This window comes from Vidua macroura, chromosome 4 (genome assembly GCF_024509145.1).
Source record: "Vidua macroura isolate BioBank_ID:100142 chromosome 4, ASM2450914v1, whole genome shotgun sequence".
Classification (NCBI taxonomy): Eukaryota; Metazoa; Chordata; class Aves; order Passeriformes; family Viduidae; genus Vidua; species Vidua macroura.
In genome coordinates this window covers 25,951,938-25,975,188 of record NC_071574.1, presented here as the reverse complement: position 1 = coordinate 25,975,188, position 23,251 = coordinate 25,951,938, and the positions used below count along the sequence as shown (strand labels likewise).

The window sequence follows — 23,251 nt, the reverse complement described above, 5'->3', positions numbered from 1 at the left end:
TGAAAGGCGTTTCAGGTAACGCACCTCACCTCACATTTACCATGGGCCAAAAGCACTCATGCAGCCAGGTCTGCAGCCCAGCTAGTGCTCAGGAATGCAGCACCTGGCATAATGCTCCCATGCTGCTGAACCCTGGTGTGATGGCATCTGGGGATGTTCAAGTATCTCTGTGTTATCCTTACAAGTGTGGTACCGAGGAGAGGCAGACCCAGGCTCTGCACATCCCACTGTAGTAATGTATGTGGGCTATAACTTTTCTACCTGCTTTTCTAAATGTCCCACGTGAGGAAATTAACTTCTGCTCTTCCCCACAAACCTCTGCAGTAACAGGATTCAAAAGGTGAAGGAACACCTTACTCTACAAGCAATGCTTTCTTTGAGAAAGTAGCACATTCTTCTGAAATGGAACTGTTTTGCACTGAACTGTAGTTTCAAATCCTTAACAAATGCTTTTGTTCCCAACACAAACACTTCTAGACAGAGAGAAAGTAGGAGAGAACTCCAGTGACCACTGGAGTATATACTGGACCACAGTATACCTAGATGATACTTTCAAAGTGTCCAGAAGAGAAAAGAGAGAAAAACAGAGCAGAAAGCAGAGAAAAAGATAAGAGAGAGGAGAAAAAAAGACACCAGCTTCATTGAAGATCACATCACTAGCATCATCTGGAGCACAAGTGGAATATGCTTTCAGTCACACATATGTGTATCAAGTATGTCTCTTGCAGTGAATTAAATAAATTACATGGTATTGAAGATAAGACATCTGCTGACTTGATCAGAGGACTCTGTCCCTGTATTACCTGCTGAGGCCAGGAACAGCGGGTGCTTGACCCGTTTCAGTCCTGCTGTGCTGTGCACTGAAGCCTTTGAAGTTATGTGTGTATATCACAAACCTCAGAGTGTGGCAGCTGACCTAACCCAACAGTTGATAAACACTTTGCAAAGGTCCTGTGTTTGTTATATGCACCATAATGTAAGCTGCAGTCAGACCAAGCCAAACTTCAAAGGCTTTCACTTTCCTATTTTCCAAACTCCTATATCTGAAACACATGTATTGAAAACATTAGCTTCCAAATCCCTCTAGGGACAATACAGAAAGACTAATTGTAAATAATAAGCTTTACACAGAGGATTGTTATGACTTCATGAAAATAGCTGAAAACTATCCCTCTGCTTTAGTATTCCAGAGAACACTTGCAGCATAAGACCTGGGAAGCATAATCCTGGAGTCTACAATAATTTCCACAAAACTATATTTTTAACTGTTGGGTCCTATTAGATTAAGCTTCATAAATCTTTATTATATTTCCTTTTAGAATTTCACTTAAACATATCTCCATATTTTTAACTGAATATGAAGCTAAAAGTACACTCTACCAAGCAGTACCAGGATTTGTCTTCTAACTTTTGTCAGTTTCACTCTCCATTTTCTAACTGTCTACAGCAGATAAAATGTCACAGGGAAAACTATTTGACAAGGAACAAAATATTTCACTGAGTAATGACCTAGAACAACAAAGCCCAGGAAATTATTACACAGATGCCAAAGCAACCAGAAAAAAAACTCCCACATTGCTTGTGCACCTGCTCTGAGACAGCAAACTTTTCCTCCTACTGCATTGCTTCAGCAGCTTTATTGTACAACAAGCTGGAGAGCTGATCCAACACACCCTCCCCGTCTCTAAAATTAGCCACAGAACTAAAGATGAAATCGGGTGTTGAGTATTTCTTGGCAGCTATGCACAGCTCTGTAAGTGCCAGTAACGTCTCCTGTGGTATGCACTAAAGCTGGCACAATGGTGCTGTAGACTTCAGAGGAGCTCCTAAAGTTACATGTGTTCATGCTATGAGAATCTTTACTATCTTCAGCTTTTCATGCCTCCCTTTCCACAGACATCGTCCAGAAAATTACCCTCTATGCTATTTTTATGCATTTTTCCCATTGTTTAGTCATGAACATCTGAGACTATTTGAACCCATACAAAAGAGGTCACATAGAAGTCTTCAAGTAATCAGGTATGATCCCATTTCTTTACCATTCTTAAAGCTATGGTAATACTTTGTTTATGAGGGACTCTCAACTCTCTGAATTTAAATCCATTGACTACTTTATGAGTTATGTTTCACTTCAATACTTTTCAATAAAATGTCTTTCATTTCCTTAAAACTTTCACCTGAAAGCATAAGTACTTCTACAGGACAATATACTCAATAATTTCAGGGGGAAAAAATAAAAACTTTTTTGATTAATTGATTCAGAATTTCTGTCCCAAACTTTTGTTAGGTAATAAAATCAACTACTTGTGCAGCTTTACCATACAACCATTTTCAGTTTCATTTCTCTGTTCTCAATGGTATAGTGTTCCAAAAATCCCAAACAGTATAGTGCATGCTTTCATCTACAGCTTTGATAAACAAAGGCATATGGAAAATTACTTACTGAACACATCTCCTCGGGGTTTCTGAGGATCTGGCTGGATCCTGTTGTCATCTATAACTCCTTGGGAAGATGTAGTTTCAATGGGAACATGTGAAGGCTCTTCAGTTGTTACCAGAGGAGTTCTTTGTGGTGGTAGTGTAGGTCTTACCGTTGTAGGCTGCGGTGTTGTTGGAGGCGGAGGTTTCACCACTGGTGTCGTGACCGGCCTTGTCACTGGCACGTATCTCATGGTTGGCTTGGGTGTCAGTTGAGTTGTCCTGGGTGCAAGCTGAGTTGGCCCAGGGGTAGGACGAGCTGTTGGCCCAGGTGTCGGACGAGCTGTTGGCCCAGGTGTCAGCCTGGTCACTGGCCTTTCTGTAACAAAAGCAGGTACATGCAGTGGTCTGAGGAGTTGTGTCTTCAGCATCAACAATCCTACTCATTCTACCACTACCTCCCTCAGGGAAAGTGCTATTGACCTTGAATATGCGATATGGACTAAGTGGTTCAATAAGAACAACAGGAATAACTGTAAAGAGAATTAAAATGGGACCAAAATGGACATCTCCACCTCTCATTCCAGAAACATAACAGTCTATTTCATTATGACACAAAGACATTTGGATGAAATAATTTTTCTTCTTCTGAAGGTTTCCATTAGTTAGAAACATTAGCATCAGCACTGCTAAATTATCACATCCCTTTATGTCATACTCGGCACTGCAGCAGTTTAGAGATAATTTAGGATGACTGAATGTCAAGACACTTCCATCCCATCTCCTCTCAAGCATCAAGTCTCTTTCAAAGTTGGCAAAACTTAAACAAAAGCATGCTGGTTAAAAAAGCATGGGCAGGAAGCCATTGGTTAAGCAGCCCTCCAAACTGGACATGCTTGTAATCAGGAGTGGAAGCAAGTTTATGAGGACCCTGATGTTACAACCATTTTGGTCACAGATGGCCAGACACCTTTGGATTAAGAAAGTTCTTGCAGACCTTTCCTTCTATACATTTCTCCTTGTCAATAAGCAGTAATCATTCTAGAGATTGAACCAAGCCAGCCTTCATTTAGATCCTTCCCTTTGCTAAACACCAGAAAACTGAGATATTTTTCAGCCTTCACAAAAATGAGGTGCTGGACCATGCAGCACTTTCACCCCAGTGACAGTGCCCACAGTACCATCTCCTCCAATGTTTCAGAAAGGACAACAAATTTTAACTTAGTCTCACAAGGAGAGCTTCTGAAGACATGAAGCACAAAAATATGTTTTGTTGTTTTCTACTGCTTAATAAGCCTTTTATATCTCGCTGGAGATATTAAAAGGCTCAGTAAGAACTCTAGTCACATATTTTGTGTACAAGCATTTCAAGTATAGCACACAGTTAACATGAAGAACTACTATTTATTAAACAGTGAATTGTTTGATGATAGCAGGTAAAAATGTTTTCCCTCTGGCCACTTGTTTATTACTATCCCTTTGAATGCCCTGCTGTTTTGACATTTATAGTATATTAAAATACAAAACACCCCTTAGGACTATGTCCTAAGTAACACACATGAAATGTGCCCACATATACTTGCAAGCACTAAGGATGTGATAGAACACCTTTCACTATGACAGCCACAGCTGAAGGGGAAAAATGGTGCTGCTCTTTAAAGAGATCTGCTCTTTGGTGAGTCACCAAAGACCAGATCCCACAAAGAAATGCAGGATCAAAAAGATCCAGCAGATGCCACAGAGCTGCACACTCCTGTGGGACATCAAATATGGGAAAGCTCCAACACCTTATTCTGTACCAAGGGGGTGGCTGCTTTTCCCAAGAAAAAGGTGGCCAAGGGAATTTTCCAACAGCAAATCCTTCCAGAGAAATCCTCCCTCCTGGCTCTTCTCACATCTGGGAAGCATCAGGGAGTGGATGGGGTGAGCTGCTGAAACGGGCCAGTTGTGGAGTGTACATAACAACAGGGTATGAGTAATGTGCACTGTTTGATCAGACCTACCCTGCTTACTCAGTTGCTCTCATCCTGAAGCTATCTCTAGAATCAAGCTGTGAATAGGGAGAGGTGAATTTCTTTCTAATTATGAAAATGTCTCAGGGAAAGATATTTTTACCAAGGCATGCTAAGACCTAGAAAACTCCAACTACATTCCCCGGCCCCTTATTTAGTATTAAAAATAGTTAAGAGAAACTGAGCCTGACAGAGCTGTACCTTAAAGTTTACAAAATGGGACACACAAGCTTTCAGAATCTCTATTCTAAAAGGAGCATTACATACGTATGCAGTTTGTTCCATTGTCTCTGTATCCTTCTTTACATTTGCATTTGTAGGATCCTGGCGTGTTGTAGCACTGTGAAAAACTGCCACACTGGTGGTGGCCAAGGGAACATTCATCTATATCTGCAACAGGAAATTTACATTAAAAAATCATTTGCTTCATAAAAATCTGACTTTCTGCTTATCCCTGCAAAAAACCCCAAACATTAATACAATTTTGATTATTAAAAAAAAAAAAAAACTTTTGCCAAGGGGACAGGGGGAAAAGGAAAATAGACAGTCACAAATCAATGTGGTGATGCAAACATTAAGGAAAACAGGGACTATTGGGCAGCTTTGGTATTTCTCAGCTTTTACCTTAGCATCAGCTTCAGACATGCCATAGGTAGTTTGCAGCTGAGATCATTAAGATCACAATTTTAACAACCACTTCTTATAGGTGACAGAATAAGAATAAAACAAACTGAGTGGAGGTATATGCATGTTCTTAATCACACAGATAATAAATTGTTTTTTTTTCATAAAATTCTTCCTATATAGTACATCTGTATAGATGTTTCTACATCAAGTAGAAACAGTTCCAGCAGTTTCATATGGAAATGTTTCATATGCCATATCCACATTTATTGTTAGTGATGCAAGCAAAAATCTCCAAATTCCAGTGCTCTGAATACAAATTTCTCTGAAAAAAAAAATTTAAGTAAACATAAAGCAATGCCTCATTATCTGCACATGATCTTTTTTTTAGTGAAAGAATCATAACCAGTTGAGACCCTGTGAAACAAATGGAGAGTGACCTGGGAATATCTTTGTTGAAGGGCATACACCAGCTGCATTCCAGTCTCATGTCCAGACAAACACAGGTTATTTCCCAACTCCTGCCTCTTCCCCACCTGTCTGCAGGGGAAGGAAAGTTGGGCAGTCTGGGTTGGGAGGAGGTAGGGTGTGCACGTATTCTTATCTTGGATCTTGGGACATGCTATGGAGCACACCAGTGTTACAGTTCAGACACAGCCTAAGCTCATACTCTGCTCCAAGCCTACAACTGCCAGTGACAGTGAACCCTGAGGAAAAAAAGGCTTTGGAAAGGAATTCCTGCAGTCATCAGCTCTGTTCTCCCCACTAGCTTCCACATAAGAACCAGTACAAGAATGTGGGCCAAATACATGTCTTCTTTTTCACAGCCTATTTCTATAATCCACCCTTTCTTAAAATACTTATGCAGTGTAAAACAACCTGCTTCAACATTTCAGCTGTAATAAATAAACATTCCTCTTTGAGCCATTAATTTAATTTTCAAATACACAGCTCTATTACATGCATGTGAGAAATAGCTTGTTATTACCATGGCATTGGTATTTGCCTCCAATGTACATCAGATCAAAGCCTTTATGACACCTGCAAATGTAGCTCCCGAAGGTATTGACGCAGTGCCTAAATCGTGGGCAGAGAACCCTCCCAGTAGCACATTCATCAATATCTGTGGAAACAAAGGAACTGTATTATTCTTAATAACAGTTAAAATACACTGTCTAAATGAAACTGGCTTCACATAATAGAAAGCTAAAGAATAACCAAAGTATTTTTCATAAGGGCCCTTGGTCAGCCAGCATTAATTCCTGAGCACTTCTGTCTGTGCCCTCCAGCTCAGCTCTGGGTCACAGGCAGATGCCCACAGAGCAGCTGATGCTCACCCACTGCTGCTCTGCCTGCCTGGGAAGCTCTCAGACAAGGTCAGGCTGACACACAAAAGCTGCTTGCGCTGCCACTCACTCTGCAGCCCTTGGACACCGAGCTGAGGCTGCTGAGTGCTCAAACACTAATTCTCCGCTGAGGTAGAGACCTGCCACGCCTGGCTGCTTCTGACGCACGCAGCTCCTCGTGTTTGCTGGTTATCTACAGAGCACAGTTCAAGCCTTTGCTCTGCAGCTCTATCAGGTTCTTGATCTATGGGAAAGCAAGATTTTGCTCTCCATGCCATTCTTTTCCCAAAAGGAGCACTTCAGCTGCCGATGTCAAAAGTGCAAAACAAAGCCGAGTGATTGATGCCCTGCTGCTCTTGTGAAAGAGGCCTGAACAAGGCAGAGCCTCTTCCACTGCACAGAAAAAAAATGTAACTACAAAGCTGCTGGTTAGTTAGGACAGCTACCTGAGGTGGGGGAGATGGAGCTTCAGCTTCTCTCCAAGCTGTGCTCCCACAGCCAAAAGAAGTGACTTAAAGCCATGAATTGCTGGCCAGCTGGGTTGTCCCAGTAGCTCCTGCTGGCACTGTCCCACTCTGCATGAAGAATTACTGAGGACAGCAGGGATTCAGCCCCTGAGCTCCCACACTCCTGACTGCTCTCTCTCCATCAGGAGCATTGCTGGAATGGTGCAGTAGAGGCCTCAATGAGAAAGAAAACAAGGCCAATACTGGGCACGTCTCCACATGCCTGAATCTTCCTATAAATCTGTCTCTTGATTTGAATTTATTGTTAACATTTTAGGCTTTGAATATGCTACTAAGTTTTACAACTCTACCATGTTTCTTATTACAATTTAATCAACAAGTTACAATTTTCAACAACAATTTTCTACCCTTTATTAAAATATTATTTCAAGGCTGCAAATTTGACTCCTGATTACTAAGAGTTAGTTCTGTTCTTTGTTGGTTTTGGTTGGGTTTTTTAATCTTTAAATCACAGCTTCAAAAAGTAGTTCAGTAAGAACAAGATTAGCCACTGAATATACTTTATCGTGGCATGGATTATGATCTTTAAAAACCTAATGTAGCATGTAGTGTTTTTTCCTCTGCACATATTCATATTGATTCACATTTCTGCAAATTCACATAAGGCAAAAATTATGTTAAATCATGGCAGCAGTGTACGCAGTTCTGTGTCCTAGAGATATAGGACAGAACTGTTAATTAATACACTGTTCAAAACTGATGCAAAAATATGGAAAATTGTAACAGCCTTCCACTTGCATATAACAAGAGGTGCGTGGATGCTCATTGCTGAGGGGAAATCCACTTGTTGATCAGTAGCCAAAAGATGATATGCCAGTGCTTGTGATCAGCTTCCTGCAGCTCTCAAACAGTACGGTTACTGTGGCTTCTTTCAAGTCAATCCACACCTCGACCAAAAGGTGTAGAGCTGTTTCCCTTTGCCTGCTGCAACATGCTGTGGTTCATACCTGCTTCCTATGAAAAGCAGGGCATGGAGGGGGGATTTGGAGTTCACCTCAGCATCAGGGAGCTGCTCCAAAGGCACACAAGGCAGTGTGGTGGTCAGCACCTAATGAGTGTGATGGTCAGTGTCCACCAGAGAAGCAGAATTGCTTCTCTCTCTTGTTGCAAGTATGATCCGATTACCAACTCAAGCACAAAATAACTTGAGACTAATTTAAAAATAGCATGGTTTTTATGTTTACAAGGCTGCATCTTCAATTTTCTAAGCACACACACACAAAGGATATAATTTTATAGTGAAAAATCATTATTTTCAGCCCTCAAATAATTTCAGAACATTTGAGGATGAAATGTGTATATGGCTCATTTCATTAAATTAAAATCCCAATCCAAGAACCTGGCAAGACCAATTGATTTATTGCTTCAAGAGTCATTAATCAATTAATTAGCTGTTTAATCCATATTTTCACTGAATATTTTGCTGAATTATTTTTTCACTTTGTTGTCATTTAGTTTATACTATTTACCTTTATAGCCAAATTGGTGGCTCTTTACTGATTGTCTGAAAGGAATATTTTAAACAAGGGAATGATCAGCTAGTGTTAAACTAAGAATAGAATAATGCCCAGAGGAATTTCCACCTGTGCTAAAAATAGGCATTGCATTCCCATCTGTCTTTCAAACTTTCCTCAAACAAGGATTTCATGAGCTGTAGGCAATGTACACTTCAATTTTCTTACCACCACCTACACTTCTATTTGTACTGCAGCATTATCCAGACCCTTGCTGGAGCCAACAACAGCCCCAACAGTGACAAGCTTGTACAAACATGAGCAAAAAGAACAGCCTTAGTCCCAAGTAGCTTCAACTCTTTGAGGTATTTACTGCAACTCGAACTTGATAGAGAAATAACACAGAAAGGGTGCATGTCATAATCACTTCTTACCAAAAAAGGGGAGAACATTATGTTACAATGCAGGAAGAACACACATCTCTTGCTGTAACTATTTTCTCTGTATTGTACAAGGCTGCTCTGAAATTCTTGTGGATATTTTAGAAATAGGTTATGAGGTCATTCTAAATGATGCATACCCAAGTAAAATGTGGGTACACAGTTCTTTGCCTTTCTGGGAAAAAAAAAAAACAAACAAACATGTTTTTTTTGAAAACTGCACTGAAAAACTCAAAGAGCTTCATAGGACTGGTTTGAGTGTTAGTCTTTGGCATTAAAGTACACTTTGTTTATTTCAAAATATGAAATTTTCCTGAATAGAAAAATGCACACTAGGAGGATATTGCAAGCATTTTTTCTAGCAAATTTCTCTACATGATGTACCTTTCTTGAATTTGTACTTAAAATCATTCAGCTCACTATGGCATGTATGGCACAAGTATCTTCCAAAGATCTCTCTGCCATAATATCCACAATGGGATTTATCACAACTTAATCCCTTCAGTATGCAACAAGGGTAGGTTTTTTCCCTCCTGTTCTTTCCAATTTTTTCCATACACAGATTTGCAAATCATGCCCTTCAGAAAGCCTCTGACTTGGTGTGGAGCCTGCTCTTCTCATCAGAAGATCTAGAGTATGTCCCTTTCTCTGCCAACGAATTTTTGGTCAGCATGGGTCAAGCACTTGGAGAACCACCTACCCTGTGGAGAGCTAAGATACCCAAAGGGATGATTAGAACATCCCCATTTTTTTACATTCTTTCAGTGTTACTGGCTATGGAATTGTAGCACTTCATAGAATATAAATAATGAAATCACTGGAGCATCATATCCCACTCAGGATGTACAGTTAATGAATGATGAAATCACATGTCACACTGTTCTTCAGACCATAGTAGAGTCTGATTAACCATAAGCACCTTTTCCATGTTCACAAATGTGGGAACAAAACATTTCACTTTTATACACTCTAAGTTCCTGTGTTTATTTTAACCCGGAGTTTTGACAATATGGAAGAAAGACAGCACATTCAATCCCACTAATACTGGGAACATGCACAGACCTTCACCTTGCCCCACTATCATATCAATGATTTTTACAAATTATCCCTCTACCCACTGCGCTAGGCACCACCTTGTTGGGTATGAGGGAAAGGCGATCTCCCCATTCCTTTTTTTATGCAGGCAGGTATTTTGAAGTTAGCAATAGTTTAAAATGACCCAGTAGCAGGAGTGGCAAGGGCCAAGGACTTGGATACCAAGGAGTCTGTATGGGCTTTAGGCAGACAATGAAACTTACAGGACTGAAAACACTGGCGATCTCTGACACGAGGGCACCTGAGCAACAGCCCTATTACTATTCTCATTATTAGCAACTTTAAACAGCCTGTTCTATGCATTCTATGTACCTCTAATAAACTCTCTTGATCTGCATTCTGTGCAAGGATAAAAGAATTCTGGAGAAAAAAATTAAAACTTTTAAATCTACATTTGATCACCTACCTACACAAGTCCTGCCATCAGGCCCAAGCTGCAGCCCTGGAGAAGGACAGCGGCAGCGCACCTCCCCTTTCAGCACGTCACAGCCATACTGACAGTTTGCCATCAGGCAAGAAAGGGCATCTGGATAAAATAATTGAACACATTTAGATAAAGATTATGATCAGTACTACAAAATGACTTAAAATTTTGGAGAATTAAGACATCACATATTTATGATAAAAGTGAGAAAATGCTTGTATCTTTCAAAGAGGAAAAATATCTGCAACTAAAATTTTTCTTTCCACAAACTACTTCTCTAAGAAAATTAAAAAAAAAAAAAAAAAGAAATCGACCACAATTGTAGTAAGATGTGTTATTGAATGCAGTCCCCAGAATATAAAGCCTAATATGTACTACAGACTCTCCTGGACAGTTACTGTCATTTTAAAAATGGGGTATCTCTAATTTCTCTCCCCTTCCCTCTGTCCAGATATTCAAAGTAACTGTTTTTATGGGAGCAAGTAAGAACCTGATCCCCGGAGAGATGGCAGTACAATTTTTATACCAGTCAAACAACCAACATCTGCAGCATTAAAGACTTCACGTTCATAAGGCCATAAGGAAGCAGAAATGCAGGTGTCTTGCTGCAATGAAAACTGCAAGCACTTGTCCTCAAAGGCCAATTAAAAGTGATTTACAGCACCGAAGAATGCTTTGGGGGAAACTTTCAATAAAACTAATAAAATAAAAACAATTGCTCCTGGCTTTTCAGCCTAATTTCACTAGGAAAAAAGTAGCTCATCTTGTGCAGCTACCTAATTTCCAACAAGATTAATCTTTTACTTGAGGACTCATTTTCATTTCATAGATGTTTTCCGGGAAACTCGAGCAGGGATTTTGAGAAGCTGGGAAAGAGCAAGCACCAAGGCTGGCCATACTTGAGCACGTTCCATCTGGCATTAGCATGTAGCCGTTCAGGCAGTAGCACTTGTAGCTGCCGTAGGTGTTCATACACCGGTGCTTGCACGGCCGCGGCTTTAGTCCACACTCATTCAGATCTGAAATGAAGGGCACAAGGAAAGAGGGTGGGAGAAGAAAATGCACAAGGCATGCATGGCAAAACTGACAGTTCAAGCTGCTGGAGAAGGAAGGAAAAATATGGCAATTAGCTTTTTATACACAGCTCAGCTGATAGCAAGCATCCAAAACATCCTGCATGAAGCACTGTTCATCCCTCCAGCCAAGCAGCTTATTTGGCTTGGTTTCATAGATGTCTTTTCAAAAATGACAATATTAGCATTAGATGAAGTGCCAGCTGCTTCATTAGGCAACACACAAGCTCAGGCTACCCACGTCTTGCCACAATTCACGTTGATGACATGTCCAGGACCAGGCAGCACTCGGAAGAAGGAGGAGAGAGAAAGCAAACATCACTCCGCAATCACTATCATGATTCTGATAGCAATTCAGTGATTCACTATCATGCTTCAAAATTAGTGGTGGAGTAAGGTAGGAAAGCTGATGCCAACTTACTTCAAATAATCTCACAAAGAAAATTTAATCCTTATCATTTAGAAAATACTAAAAGAAAGCATATGACATCAGCTATATTTGTCAAGGACCATCTGTGAGGGCTAGCAATTCAGACTTACAATTTAATAGAGAATTCATGGCTTGAACTGAAAATACTCAGCCTACAGTTTCCATATTAGTAGACAGAACTTCAAACACGATGATTTCCTTCAGAATTCTCTTCCAAGAATATGTGTTGATTTTGTCTGAGAATAACTTGTCACTTATTATTGTTGCTAGTTATTTGCATAGTGATGAACAAAGATGAGAACAAAGATGAAAATAATAAATCTATTCACAAATCCAGCCAGTGAAGACCTAAGGAAATGAGTTATCAACCGTCATCTCTAATATTGTACCATACTGTCTGGCAGTCTTTTGCAGAAGAGAACTGCCATTTTTTCCAGAAATTTTCAAAGAGCCATCTCCCAGTACTAAGCACCATCATATCAAGTGTCACTCAATCCATGTAGCAGAAAAGTAAGCCTTGAGGCCCCATCATGTCATAGATACACACACAGTAGCCACTTCATAAAATGCCAGCTGAAGAGGTGACAGATGCCTCCTGTGGACTAGAGGCAAAGGCTCAGGGTTAAGATGCTGATCCAGAAAGATAAATACACCTTGGGTTGCAATGAAGTCAGTAATTCACTGATTGCTTTTCAGAAGTAAAGCTGAAAACTTAACTGGGTCCACATAGTAAATGGAGTGAGAAAAGTTACATTCACTGTAAAGGTGAAGTCAGAGAAAACATTGAGTCTAGACAACTACACCTGGAATTTTACAAGATCTTAATGTTTGGATTTTAAATTTGTCCTGAAACTCTGTAATCCATTGGTTTGTGAGAATAACATTCTTCACCTACTCTTTTCAGGCAAAGTATTTTTAAATGGCATTCTAAAACTGAGAAATGTATTCCCTTTCATTTGACTGGTAAAATGCAGAGCCATCAAGAGAATAATACATGTATCACACTGCAAGTCACTGATGCAATCCAAACTCAGCTGAGAGGATGTTGCCCCTTTTGTTACTGCTGTTCCTGAGAGCTCCTAACAGTGTTTACATGTATCATTAAACTTTCTTTCTTTTGACCTACTTTCTTTCCACCTTCATGGGGTCAAGGAATAGCGAGCATCATGCAAACATGGCCCGCCCCAGCGCCCTTCCCCTTAGTTCATTTTCCAAGGTCTTGGGAAGAACAGCATGTTTAAGGACAAGAAAACTTCCTGCTCCCCTCTTTTGGAAGAGGGTAGCAGTAAAAGATGTAATATTCCATTTCTACCTGTTATGGCTGGACAAGATGTTTCCAGGAAACCTGAGGGGGAATACTTTCTCCTCAAGTGGTGAGGAAGATCAGGTGAGCCTAAGCAGGACTTCAGTGAGGAAAGACTGCCAAAATAAGGGCTGGACCTGTGCATGATAAAGGAGTGATGACGATCTCTGCAATCTTCCTGAGGACCACGTGCTGCAGAGACAGCACCCCTTCTTACAGCTCTCATTCTTTGGGAGTTGGGAAAAGTTTCAGGAGAGTATACTTCCCACAGCAGGCACCAATGCCACACTCACAAGAAAATACCTGCTGGGTTTGAGAGAAACAGCTGTAGAAGAAAGTACATTTTGCCCTGTGAAAGCAGGTCTTCTGGCAGGAGTTGTGACTACAGGCATATGCCTAGGCCAAATGGAAATGCAGTAGATGAGAAGATGATTATGCTAGAGGGCAAGGACCAGTTTTCACTGTGGAAACCTTTGTGTGAAAAAAGCTTTACATAAAAATCTCAAATAATAAGCAGATGAAAGCCCACATTTTGAAAGGCAAACTTCTCTTGGGAGTACAAAAAAATTCTTTTCATTTTTCTGTAAAGCATACCACAAGTAGGCAGTTCCTGACAGACATTATAGCTGTATTAACATATTTATTACACATGCAATGTGTCTGTTAAAAAAGTCATTGTTACATTAAAACACTCTGTTTCAATTCATAAATGTATCCCCAAGGAACCCATAGTATTGAATATACTGAAGTTCACTGACAACCATCATTTTGAAGTAAGAGGAAAAAAAAGTTCTCTTAGTCTAAAATATCTGTATTCTTCCTATTTTCTACAAAAAGAATCACTTTACAAAATAAAGGTATAACAGAGCTAAGTATAAAATACTTAGCTAAATGTAGGGACAGAATAAGGAAAAGTAACACTGAAATTAAGTTGACAGGGCAGGATTTTAACAGTGCCCTCTGTTAAGTTCTAGTGTTTAAATTCCACTGCACTTCAGCTCCTAAGTTTAGATACTCCTGACTACTAAAATACTCTCATGCACTTACTTCCAGAGTTATGACCACAGACTCAAAGTTGAAAATAAGAATTTACAACTGTTCTCAGTATATCACCCTGCATAGAGTATAAATTACATTATGAGCCTTAAAATACTGGATCCTTTTAGAGGACTCTGAATTCTACACCACCACTTGATACAAAGTATTCTTAGTACAGAAATAAAAGCTCTGGTACTGACAAATAGACACCTATTAGTAACATACTATGAGAATAGTATAAAGTGCAACATTATTGAAAAGTTTAATAAATCCCTTTAATTTCTTTTTTGGAATGTCCACTCATTGTCCTGCATTTGAGAATTTCATTTTTCAATCTTTTAATTTTCCACGTTGCCTACAATTGTACAGCCAATGCAAAACCAGCACTCTTGATTTCAAAGTAACACAAGGCAGTAGAGTACATAAAAGCAGACTGACTGTTTTGGCCACTATGGGAAGCAGGTTTATAACAAACACAAGCTGCTGAGCACAAGTATTTTATATCTAAAGGAATTAAATGAAATGTGAGTGCAAGGGAAGGACAGAGGGTTATGCTGGCAAACCCGGATGTGACTCCTTTGACTGCTGCACTGCACCACACATCGTCTTCGACCAACTTCAGTGCACACCCAACAATGAGCCACTTATTTCTAGACGGATTCAATACCCTCTGCTATTTTCTTTTAATTAGCTTCTGCAGACTTCAGCACTCAAGACTTTTTCTGCCTTTTCTGCATATCACGTAACTTGGATCAGGCAACACGGAAGTTAAATATTCAATACCACATTTACCCAACTCTGAAAATAGAAAGTCAAAGACCAGAAATCAAGAAGAAAAATTAAACTGTTATCACCATACTATAAACAGCAGATCAGCTTTCATTTCCAGCAGTTGCAATCACACTGTCCTGTCAACCTCATAAGAGATTTCTATCACCTGAAGAGTTCTGTTCACTTAAGTCTGATTAATCAACAGCTGCCAAATTCAGAAGTTTTTTAACTCTCCTTTTCTACAACTTCCAACTTCATCTAAATCACAGTTTTGTCTTTATCTAACCTGAAAAACAATTTCCATCACTATCACTTTACACAGGAACTCAATAAAAAAAAAAAAAGGCACGTTCTGAAAGAAGAGCAGAAGAAAGAAACAAATGCAAGTGACAACCATGAGTATGGTAGAGTCAAAACTTTTCAGAACACACACAGGAGCACCAAGGAAATTCAACCAATTATTTTCCCTGCATGCTAAGGGCACTGCACGTTCAGCTTTCACGTCACAGCCATTGATGGGTCTATCAGCCTCCACCCCCATTGCAAGAAATTGCACTCCTGTTTGAAGCCGTGCAGAAAGGAGGAGCACAACACCTGAAACACAGGAACACCTCACCCCTTGCTGTTACATTACTGCAGGATGATCCAGGGGGTAGAACACAGAGCTTCACTGCTCTGACCAAATAGACTTTTGGATGTGTACAGCTGCACATCTTCACAGGACAGGGAGAAGGCATAATAAAAATATGGCAATATGCATTACTTCACTTAATAAATATACATATATATCAAGTGCCGACAAGAATTTCAAGCAGTGAACTTTGCATCGTTTTCCTAGAACAAACAAGGTAAGAGAATAGAAAGTTACAGAAAAACAGCCTTAGATTTTTTTGAATAAAGACAACCTTTCCCAGCCAAAGAAAGTTAACCGGTATGTGCTTGAGATTGCTAGCAAAAATTACAACTATTTGTATTTGTCTTACTGAATATTATTTGTATTTTCTTCAAGAGCAGCTACCAATTTTCTGATGAACATATTTGGAATGTATGAGTTCTGTTATTATCACAATAAATTAAGAGAGGTGGAGAGGGCATTTTCTCTCACGTGGCTCTGTTTGTTTCTTCACTGCTTACAGCTGTAAAGCTGGAATCAAAAAGCCAGAAGGGAAACACAAAAGCCATTCAGGAGATATGAATGCTGTAGGGAGAACACATGGTTAGCTCTTGTGCAGTCACTGCAATTTGATTGCTGATGATGGCAACATAATTTAAAAAGTATCAGGTAGTCTTCTGAGTGATCTAACGCATGGATTGTCACGGCAGCTGCAGCACCACCGGAAAAGGACAAGCATCCAGCATCATCACACAGTCAGGGCTGAACAGCTCTGCTGTGAGGCTGGGCTGATCTCTTGGATCAGTCCCAGGAACGTATCCTGATCAATGGGGCACATGAACAGATGAGATGTAAAGCCTGTTTATCAGAGCTTGTACTCAATAAAAGCCTTTCACCAAGAACATGAGCATACTTTACAGCCCAGATTCACGCATCCTAGAAACACTTCCATCTCTGCAGGGAACTCCAGCATCTCCTCTGCCAACATTGTTACTTCTGTTACTTCTAGAACAGGATTGAGAAAATGGGCCACAGGCTGAGCAGGGCAGGTGCTGTATTAAGCTATAATAACATAGGTCACATTTATCCTGTGCCATTTGAATCTCCTCCCAGCAAAAGCAGACTCTGCATTCATTGCACACTTTCCAGTCTCATCCAAACACTGAATCAGCACATAGCAAGAACACAGATCATGACCCCAGGAACAGCTCAAAGGTCTCACCATGCAGTAGAGCAGCCACCTGAACTGGTGCACATTTGGGGCACCACAGTCAGCTGGCATCTCACTAACCTCATCTACATCTGCCAAGCAGCTCTGTCACCAACACCATGCAAGAATATTTCATCAATACTGCCCAAAGTGTTTCCTTTGACAATCTATCACATTTTTCCTTCCTTAGCATTTAGTGGCAAGTAAATATTTTAGTTCAAGATTGAAGCCTCCAGTAATTTGGAGAGCATTCTTTCAATATTGTTAACTATTTACTACATATAAAAACTGTTATACATACATCTAACTATTAGTACACTGCACTGTTTTCTAAAACGGTTTTGGACTAATGAAAACATGTAGAATAAAATCATAATTCAAAATGTCAGCCCAGAGTAAGGGAAAAAAAAAAAGACAGGATAATATAAGAGATGATGGAAACTTTTGAGAAAACTGAAAAACACAACACACATTTTCACATCAGTTTGAGAGGGATTAGTAAATCTGAAAATAAATATGTATCTATTTTTAAAGAAAATAACTCAGTCTAAAAATCAACATGTCATAAGAAATTTAGCAACATCAGAGTACATCCTTGAAAAAAATAATTCTAAATATCACACTTTTCTACCATAATTTCCTCAACACTGAGAAAATGCACAAATTTTCCTGTAGGCTGAGACAACTGCAAAAGAGATACAATTGAGATATCTTTGTGTGTGAACACGTCTTAGCCATCAAAGTCTAAAAATCCCATATTACAATTCTCTTAATTGTTTATACTCTATGATCTTTATACCATTACATGCTTTGGACGTAACTTTTGAGAAAAAAAAACCCCAACAATGAAACTTGATAATCCAGTAAGAGAAACTTCAACTTTACACCAATCATTTAGCTGTTTAATACAACCTGGTTAGTTCAGGATTAGAAACACTAAAATGAAAATGTATGAATTATGAGGTTTTTAATGAAACAAATATTATTTCACTATTCAAATCTGAAAATTGTGACTTTATAAAAAACAATCCTGACCACAAGGTTTAAATAATTTGCTTCTGATTAAGGAGAGCACATAACTACATCCTATATATTAATCTCATTGATATCTTTTGAATGAAAGCAATTTTCCCCCTACATCATCCCTCTGCAGATGTCAATCTCTCTCCAAAAGTCAGTCCAAATATCAGACTTGCTGCAGCAGTAACAGACCTGGTATATGAGTTCATTGCTCTATAAACACAGGGGACACACACAGCATTGGTGGGGGCAGGTACAGAGATCAACAATACTTCCATGATTTCGAAAAGAAATATCTTCTTACCTTGGTTGCAAGTTTTTCCAGTGTATCCTGGGTGGCACTTACACTTGTTTGGCCCAATGCATTCACCATGTTTGCACCCTGGCTGGCATACGGCTGCAAATAGAGGAACACTCATTGTCTTTCCACTCCAGTCACAGCTGACAGTGCTTTACTTTGAAATAAACAGCAACTACTTAACAAATAGAAGTACTGTCTATGCCATATTCAGAAAATAAATACAGAACTCCAAGAAATAATAGAAAGCCATTTTTTGGCACCTCTCTCAATATGACACAAACAAAATTCATAAAACAAACGTTCAAAGCTTCAATAACAAAAAACAAAAGCATTGCTTTTGAAGAAATATAAGAATTCATGCACAAATATGTTTTTGCTGATGTAGGATTAGCCAACAGGAATATTTTCCTGGGTAAGTGAAAAACATTTGACAGATGACAACTTTTAACAGCCTTTCTAAGTCTTTTGCATTAGAAATGTTTTTCTATTATTAAACCTACTTTTTAAATATACTGGGAAAATGCAGTATTTACTATGCTCTAAAATGTTGTTTATCATTATATGACAAAATACAGATACACAATCCTACTGAGCTCTCTGCTAAAGCAAGATAGACACAAAACAGGCAGAAATCAGATGGTTGCATAACTTGGATACCCTGTACCCAGGATTTATCTATTTACCCCAGTTCAAAGTTCATTTTATAAAGTAACAGTATCATTTGGAATTTGCAAGTAACTAACTAGATCCAGCTGCAATATTGTTCTGACAACAACGGGCTGTATCATAAAACTGGATGTCTCAAGGACATAATTTAACAGAAATCTCCCAGAATGCACTCAAAAAATGTAATTTGCCTTCTAGCCAAGCTGTTCAATAGGGTTAAACTAAACAAAATTTTAAAAGAAACAAGATATTTGTTTTGGTTGTGGAAAAACTATCCAAGTACTTCTTTGATGTTCTGAAAATCTTCTCCATAAGATTCAAAGCATCCAGAACTGGCAATTTCCACAAATATATCCAGAGAAGTAGCTGCTAGCATAGAAGGAGTTTGCTCCAGTTTTAGGACTGCCTTTATTTAGGACTGTTTCAGGACTCCCATTATTATCAGGCATGTTTTTTCTTTAAGCGTAGTATATACCTATAATCAGTGATACATCCTGAGACCATAAAACCTTGTTTTAAATCTACAGCTCTGCTCCTGATGGATCTTCCTAGTATGATGGAGAAGTCTCTTTCCAAAAAATTGTTAAGGAGTATCTTAAAAGGGAACAGAAATGCAAGATTTTTTTTTTTTTTCCTCCCCTAACTAACACTGTCTGGAAACAAAGAAATGAGATTCAGATTTAGAAACACCTCTCAATGGAAGTGTAAGGGAAAGGAGCTTCACAGACTACTAAAAGGTTATGTTTCAGGAAGTATGTCCTTGGGTAATGGACAAGTCTGAGTGAAGAGCAACTGATCCACCACGAGACACTTCTAGAACATTGTACTTGGAAACATTTACTGCTCTTTTAATCACTATGGCCCTAAACAGGAAAAAAAAGGATTTCCTTTGTTAAGAGTCTGTTTAGATGCTGAGATTATTATCTTCCTGGCATCACAGACCCAGGTCTAATCAGAGGTGATGTTGGCAAACTGAGAACTATGAAGGCCAACTTAACGACTTCAAAGAAATCGGGGAAAAACAAAAGTTGTGATCTAAACTACAGAAGATAAAAAGAAATTACTATAAATATGTTTTTGAAAACTTGTTTGAATCTTCAACTGCACTTTAGAGAAGATCTGCATTGTGGAGTTGGATACACGTACTTAAATCAGCTCTTTTTAAGAAACAAGAAGTATCACGGGATCACTTTGGTGTACAGTGTAACAGTTCAGTAACTGTTAGAAGAACCTGTGGCAACCTTAAGCTGATTTTTTAAAGCCTTGGTCCCTCCCTCAATTGCACAGATTGTACATTAGCAGCAGCTGAAATAGAGAAAAAAAAATCTCATACTTGAAGACAAAAATCTCTACTATTCCAAGGAAAGCTTCCAAATGACTAGCAAGCCACTATCCATAAAGACAGTCATCATAAAACACTGGGGGTTTTGCACATTAAATGGGTATTTGGAAATCTTCGTTTGCTGCCAAACACGGTTCTTGAGGAAAACCTGTTTATTAGAGTACATTCTATGAACTTGGGCTACTTCAGCATTATCAATCTTACTTAGAAACAGCTGAAATTCAACACAATATTAAAACTAAAGATTTTCTACATACAGGAGAAAAATGCTTTGCAGTAAGTTTAACAACATCTGTAGCTCAGCCAATACCACAGATAAATCTGATGGCATTTCCTATGAGGAATCAAGCCACTCACAGGATAAAACTTGTGCATCTTCCTATTAATTTTATCAGGGCTTTGCAGGGTGCTCAGGACTAAAAAAATCAGATGGTTCAGCCAAGTCTGCATGCCTGGCTGGGGTCCCTACTGACCCCTACCAGAGTGACCAGGCCCAGAGGGATGGGTCAGCTCCAGCTCTGCCATCTCCAGCATGAAAATCCTTATTCAAAGGAGAAGCTGCCCAAACAAAGCAGTAAATCCATTCACTGACTCCCAACGAGCTCTATTTGAACACTGGCAACAACCAGATGCAGGTTCAAAAATAAGCTTAAGCCAGACTTTCAGCATTTCTTTTAATAGTAGACAACTATTTCAGCTGTTTGGCATGAGTCAGAGCATATACTACATCTGCTGATGTGACTGGGTGTTTTAATTCTCCACTCTATGTGTTTTCTTGCAAAGCTCCAGATACAACAGAACAAAATACTTCAGTCACTCCATTCACACACAGACAAATGGAGTTTCTGCATTTTTTTGAAAACAAGTAGACTCACAAGTAATGGAGAAAAAAAAAGTCTCCCAATTACTACTTTTTGCCTCTTGAAAATTTAAAAATTCCTCCACAACCAATAAACTATCATTTCCTTCCAAGTGACCCACACTTACGATGACTGAAATAACCCATGTCCCTGGATTTCAGCCTGTTATGCAACACTTACTTCCCTACTAGGGAAGAAGGAAATGTAGACAGAAGGGTTACACCAGGTTGAGAAAGCCACTCTGTTATGAATATAGGGCAGTGAAATCCAGAAGGTTTTGAAAAGGAGTGCCAAAAATCATTAAAAACTTTCTACTCTTTAAATAGTAACTGTTGTAAACAAAAATAAAGATTATACTGGCATAGACAAGTGCCACTCAAAACAAGACTGCTAATTTACTGTTGAATCAGTATCAAAGCAGACCTATCACAACTCCAAGGATTACTCTCTGAAAGCTGTTAACTGCACTCCCATTGAGTAGGAATGTGGATTGACATGGACAGAAAAAAAATCCTAAGCACAGCAATTTTCATCCTTAGTCAAGTCTTGCTTTTTTACCTGTGCCATAGAATAAACTATAACTAAACTTTCATTTTCACTTTATTGACCAATTCATTCAAGACATAATCAGCAAAAAAAAAAAAAAAAACTCTGGTCTCATGATTATTCATTTCAGTTGGATCATTTTAAATGCTTTTTGTTGGGTCAGATGTGAAGATTGGCTCTCAGTTCCCATTAACTTCAAGGAGGTATCCTAGGGCCTTTTATTTGGCCATAAATCTGAGTGTCTATTTCCAAGGTTGGCAAGAACTACTTTTTTCCTCCAAAATAATGTGACAAATACCACATTTTAAGTCTCACTTAAACTTCAGGACAAATTAAACTTCCTGTAAAAATAACACAAGGAATTGAAATGTGAATGGGTGGTTTGGGTTTATGATGGGTTGTTTGTTTTTTCCTTTTTTTCAAGTGTGGGAAAGTGGAAGAAAGAATTTCTGGTGAAATGTATATATTGCTAGCACAAGTTATGCTTGTGCAAAAGCCAGAAGCCACCAATCTTCTGACCCACTGCTTGCTGTTGGTGGTATCCAAGCATTACTCAACAATTCTGAATTATTATTTTTAATTGTTGCATAAATACAACAAATGAAAAACACATTTGACAAATTCATTATGGGTCTGTAATGCTGGGGGATGTTTTCATTCCATCAGTATTTTCTCACTGCACACAGTTCCCTCGCAACTCCTTTGGAAGTACGCCTCAGACTTGGTCTGATCCTCTGCACTAAGCTGCCCACTTTTGTGGGCATGGGTGACTGCCACATGTCCCCTCTATTCCTTCTCTTCTAGAATTTTAACACTACTGATCTCTTGACTGACTACCAAACACTGTTTGGTGGAGTCCTAACCAGAAGATTGCACTGCCTGGTTCCTACTTGACTAATTCCTCTTCATTTCTGGCCAACAATGGAAATCCCTGAGCTTTCTTAATGGACTATGTCTAGCAATTAAAATTCTCTTTGGTTTGCCAACACTCCTAGCTATGTTTTTCATTAAAACAGCATTGAGTACAATTCTAATATTCTTTTTCTCTGCTTTGCCTCCCAATTTCTGAATTTCTTTTTCATCTCTCTGAAGCCTAAAATTATGCACAGAAATACCTGAATCTGAAAGAAACTATGCTAACCATCTGCCTGAGTGGCCTTGTTTCTGCCCTCTCTTCCCAAGTAACATGCAGCCCCCCTATTTATTCTGACTCCAGATCCCAGCTCCTTAAAATTCAATTTGCTCAGGCACAGCAAGTAATTTATGCAGCAGCCCAGAAATGATTACATAGTGTAATCAGCTCCACAAAACTTTATTAGATCCTCTTACACTGCTGATTGCAAAACACATTTCCCATCTTCGGATCATTTCTTAAATTCCCCCCACTTCCAGCATGTAGGTGAAAGAAGCTTTCCTCCAGGCTGCCTCCTCCACCTGAACCTGGGTGCCTTCCTCCTGTGGTGCTCACAGACCACAACACCAAGTTCCATAGTACTCCTCTCCCACAGAGTCAGCTGCATCTCTCTCTGTTTACTTTTTGCAATTCTTTGTAAATTATGCAATCACATAAACATGCTCAGGAAAATGAAACTGCCTTATTCACAGTAATTTTGACCTAGGATCCCAAAGGTATGAGCTAATTTGTAAAATAAATCATTGCAGATCCTTCAGAGTTGCATATTTCTTTTTTGTTCAACTACATACTTCAATTACTCGCAACTGCAAGAGAATTGATAAA

The 23,251-nt window shown here is 39.1% G+C and overlaps 1 protein-coding gene across 3 annotated transcripts in view; it reads right to left on the bottom strand.

The window, feature by feature from the left end:
- Positions 1-23,251, bottom strand: part of NPNT (nephronectin) — a 49,008-nt gene that overhangs the window by 13,549 nt on the left and 12,208 nt on the right. For 2 of the 3 annotated variants that reach the window (XM_053976679.1, XM_053976680.1), the window contains 6 exons: positions 18,103-18,195; positions 11,240-11,359; positions 10,323-10,442; positions 6,043-6,177; positions 4,698-4,820; positions 2,444-2,797 (listed from right to left, as the gene is read on the bottom strand). In XM_053976679.1, the coding sequence (XP_053832654.1) occupies positions 2,444-2,797; positions 4,698-4,820; positions 6,043-6,177; positions 10,323-10,442; positions 11,240-11,359; positions 18,103-18,195 (945 nt within the window). The remainder of the gene's footprint in view (positions 1-2,443; positions 2,798-4,697; positions 4,821-6,042; positions 6,178-10,322; positions 10,443-11,239; positions 11,360-18,102; positions 18,196-23,251) is intronic. The other variant, XM_053976681.1, reaches the window with a different exon arrangement.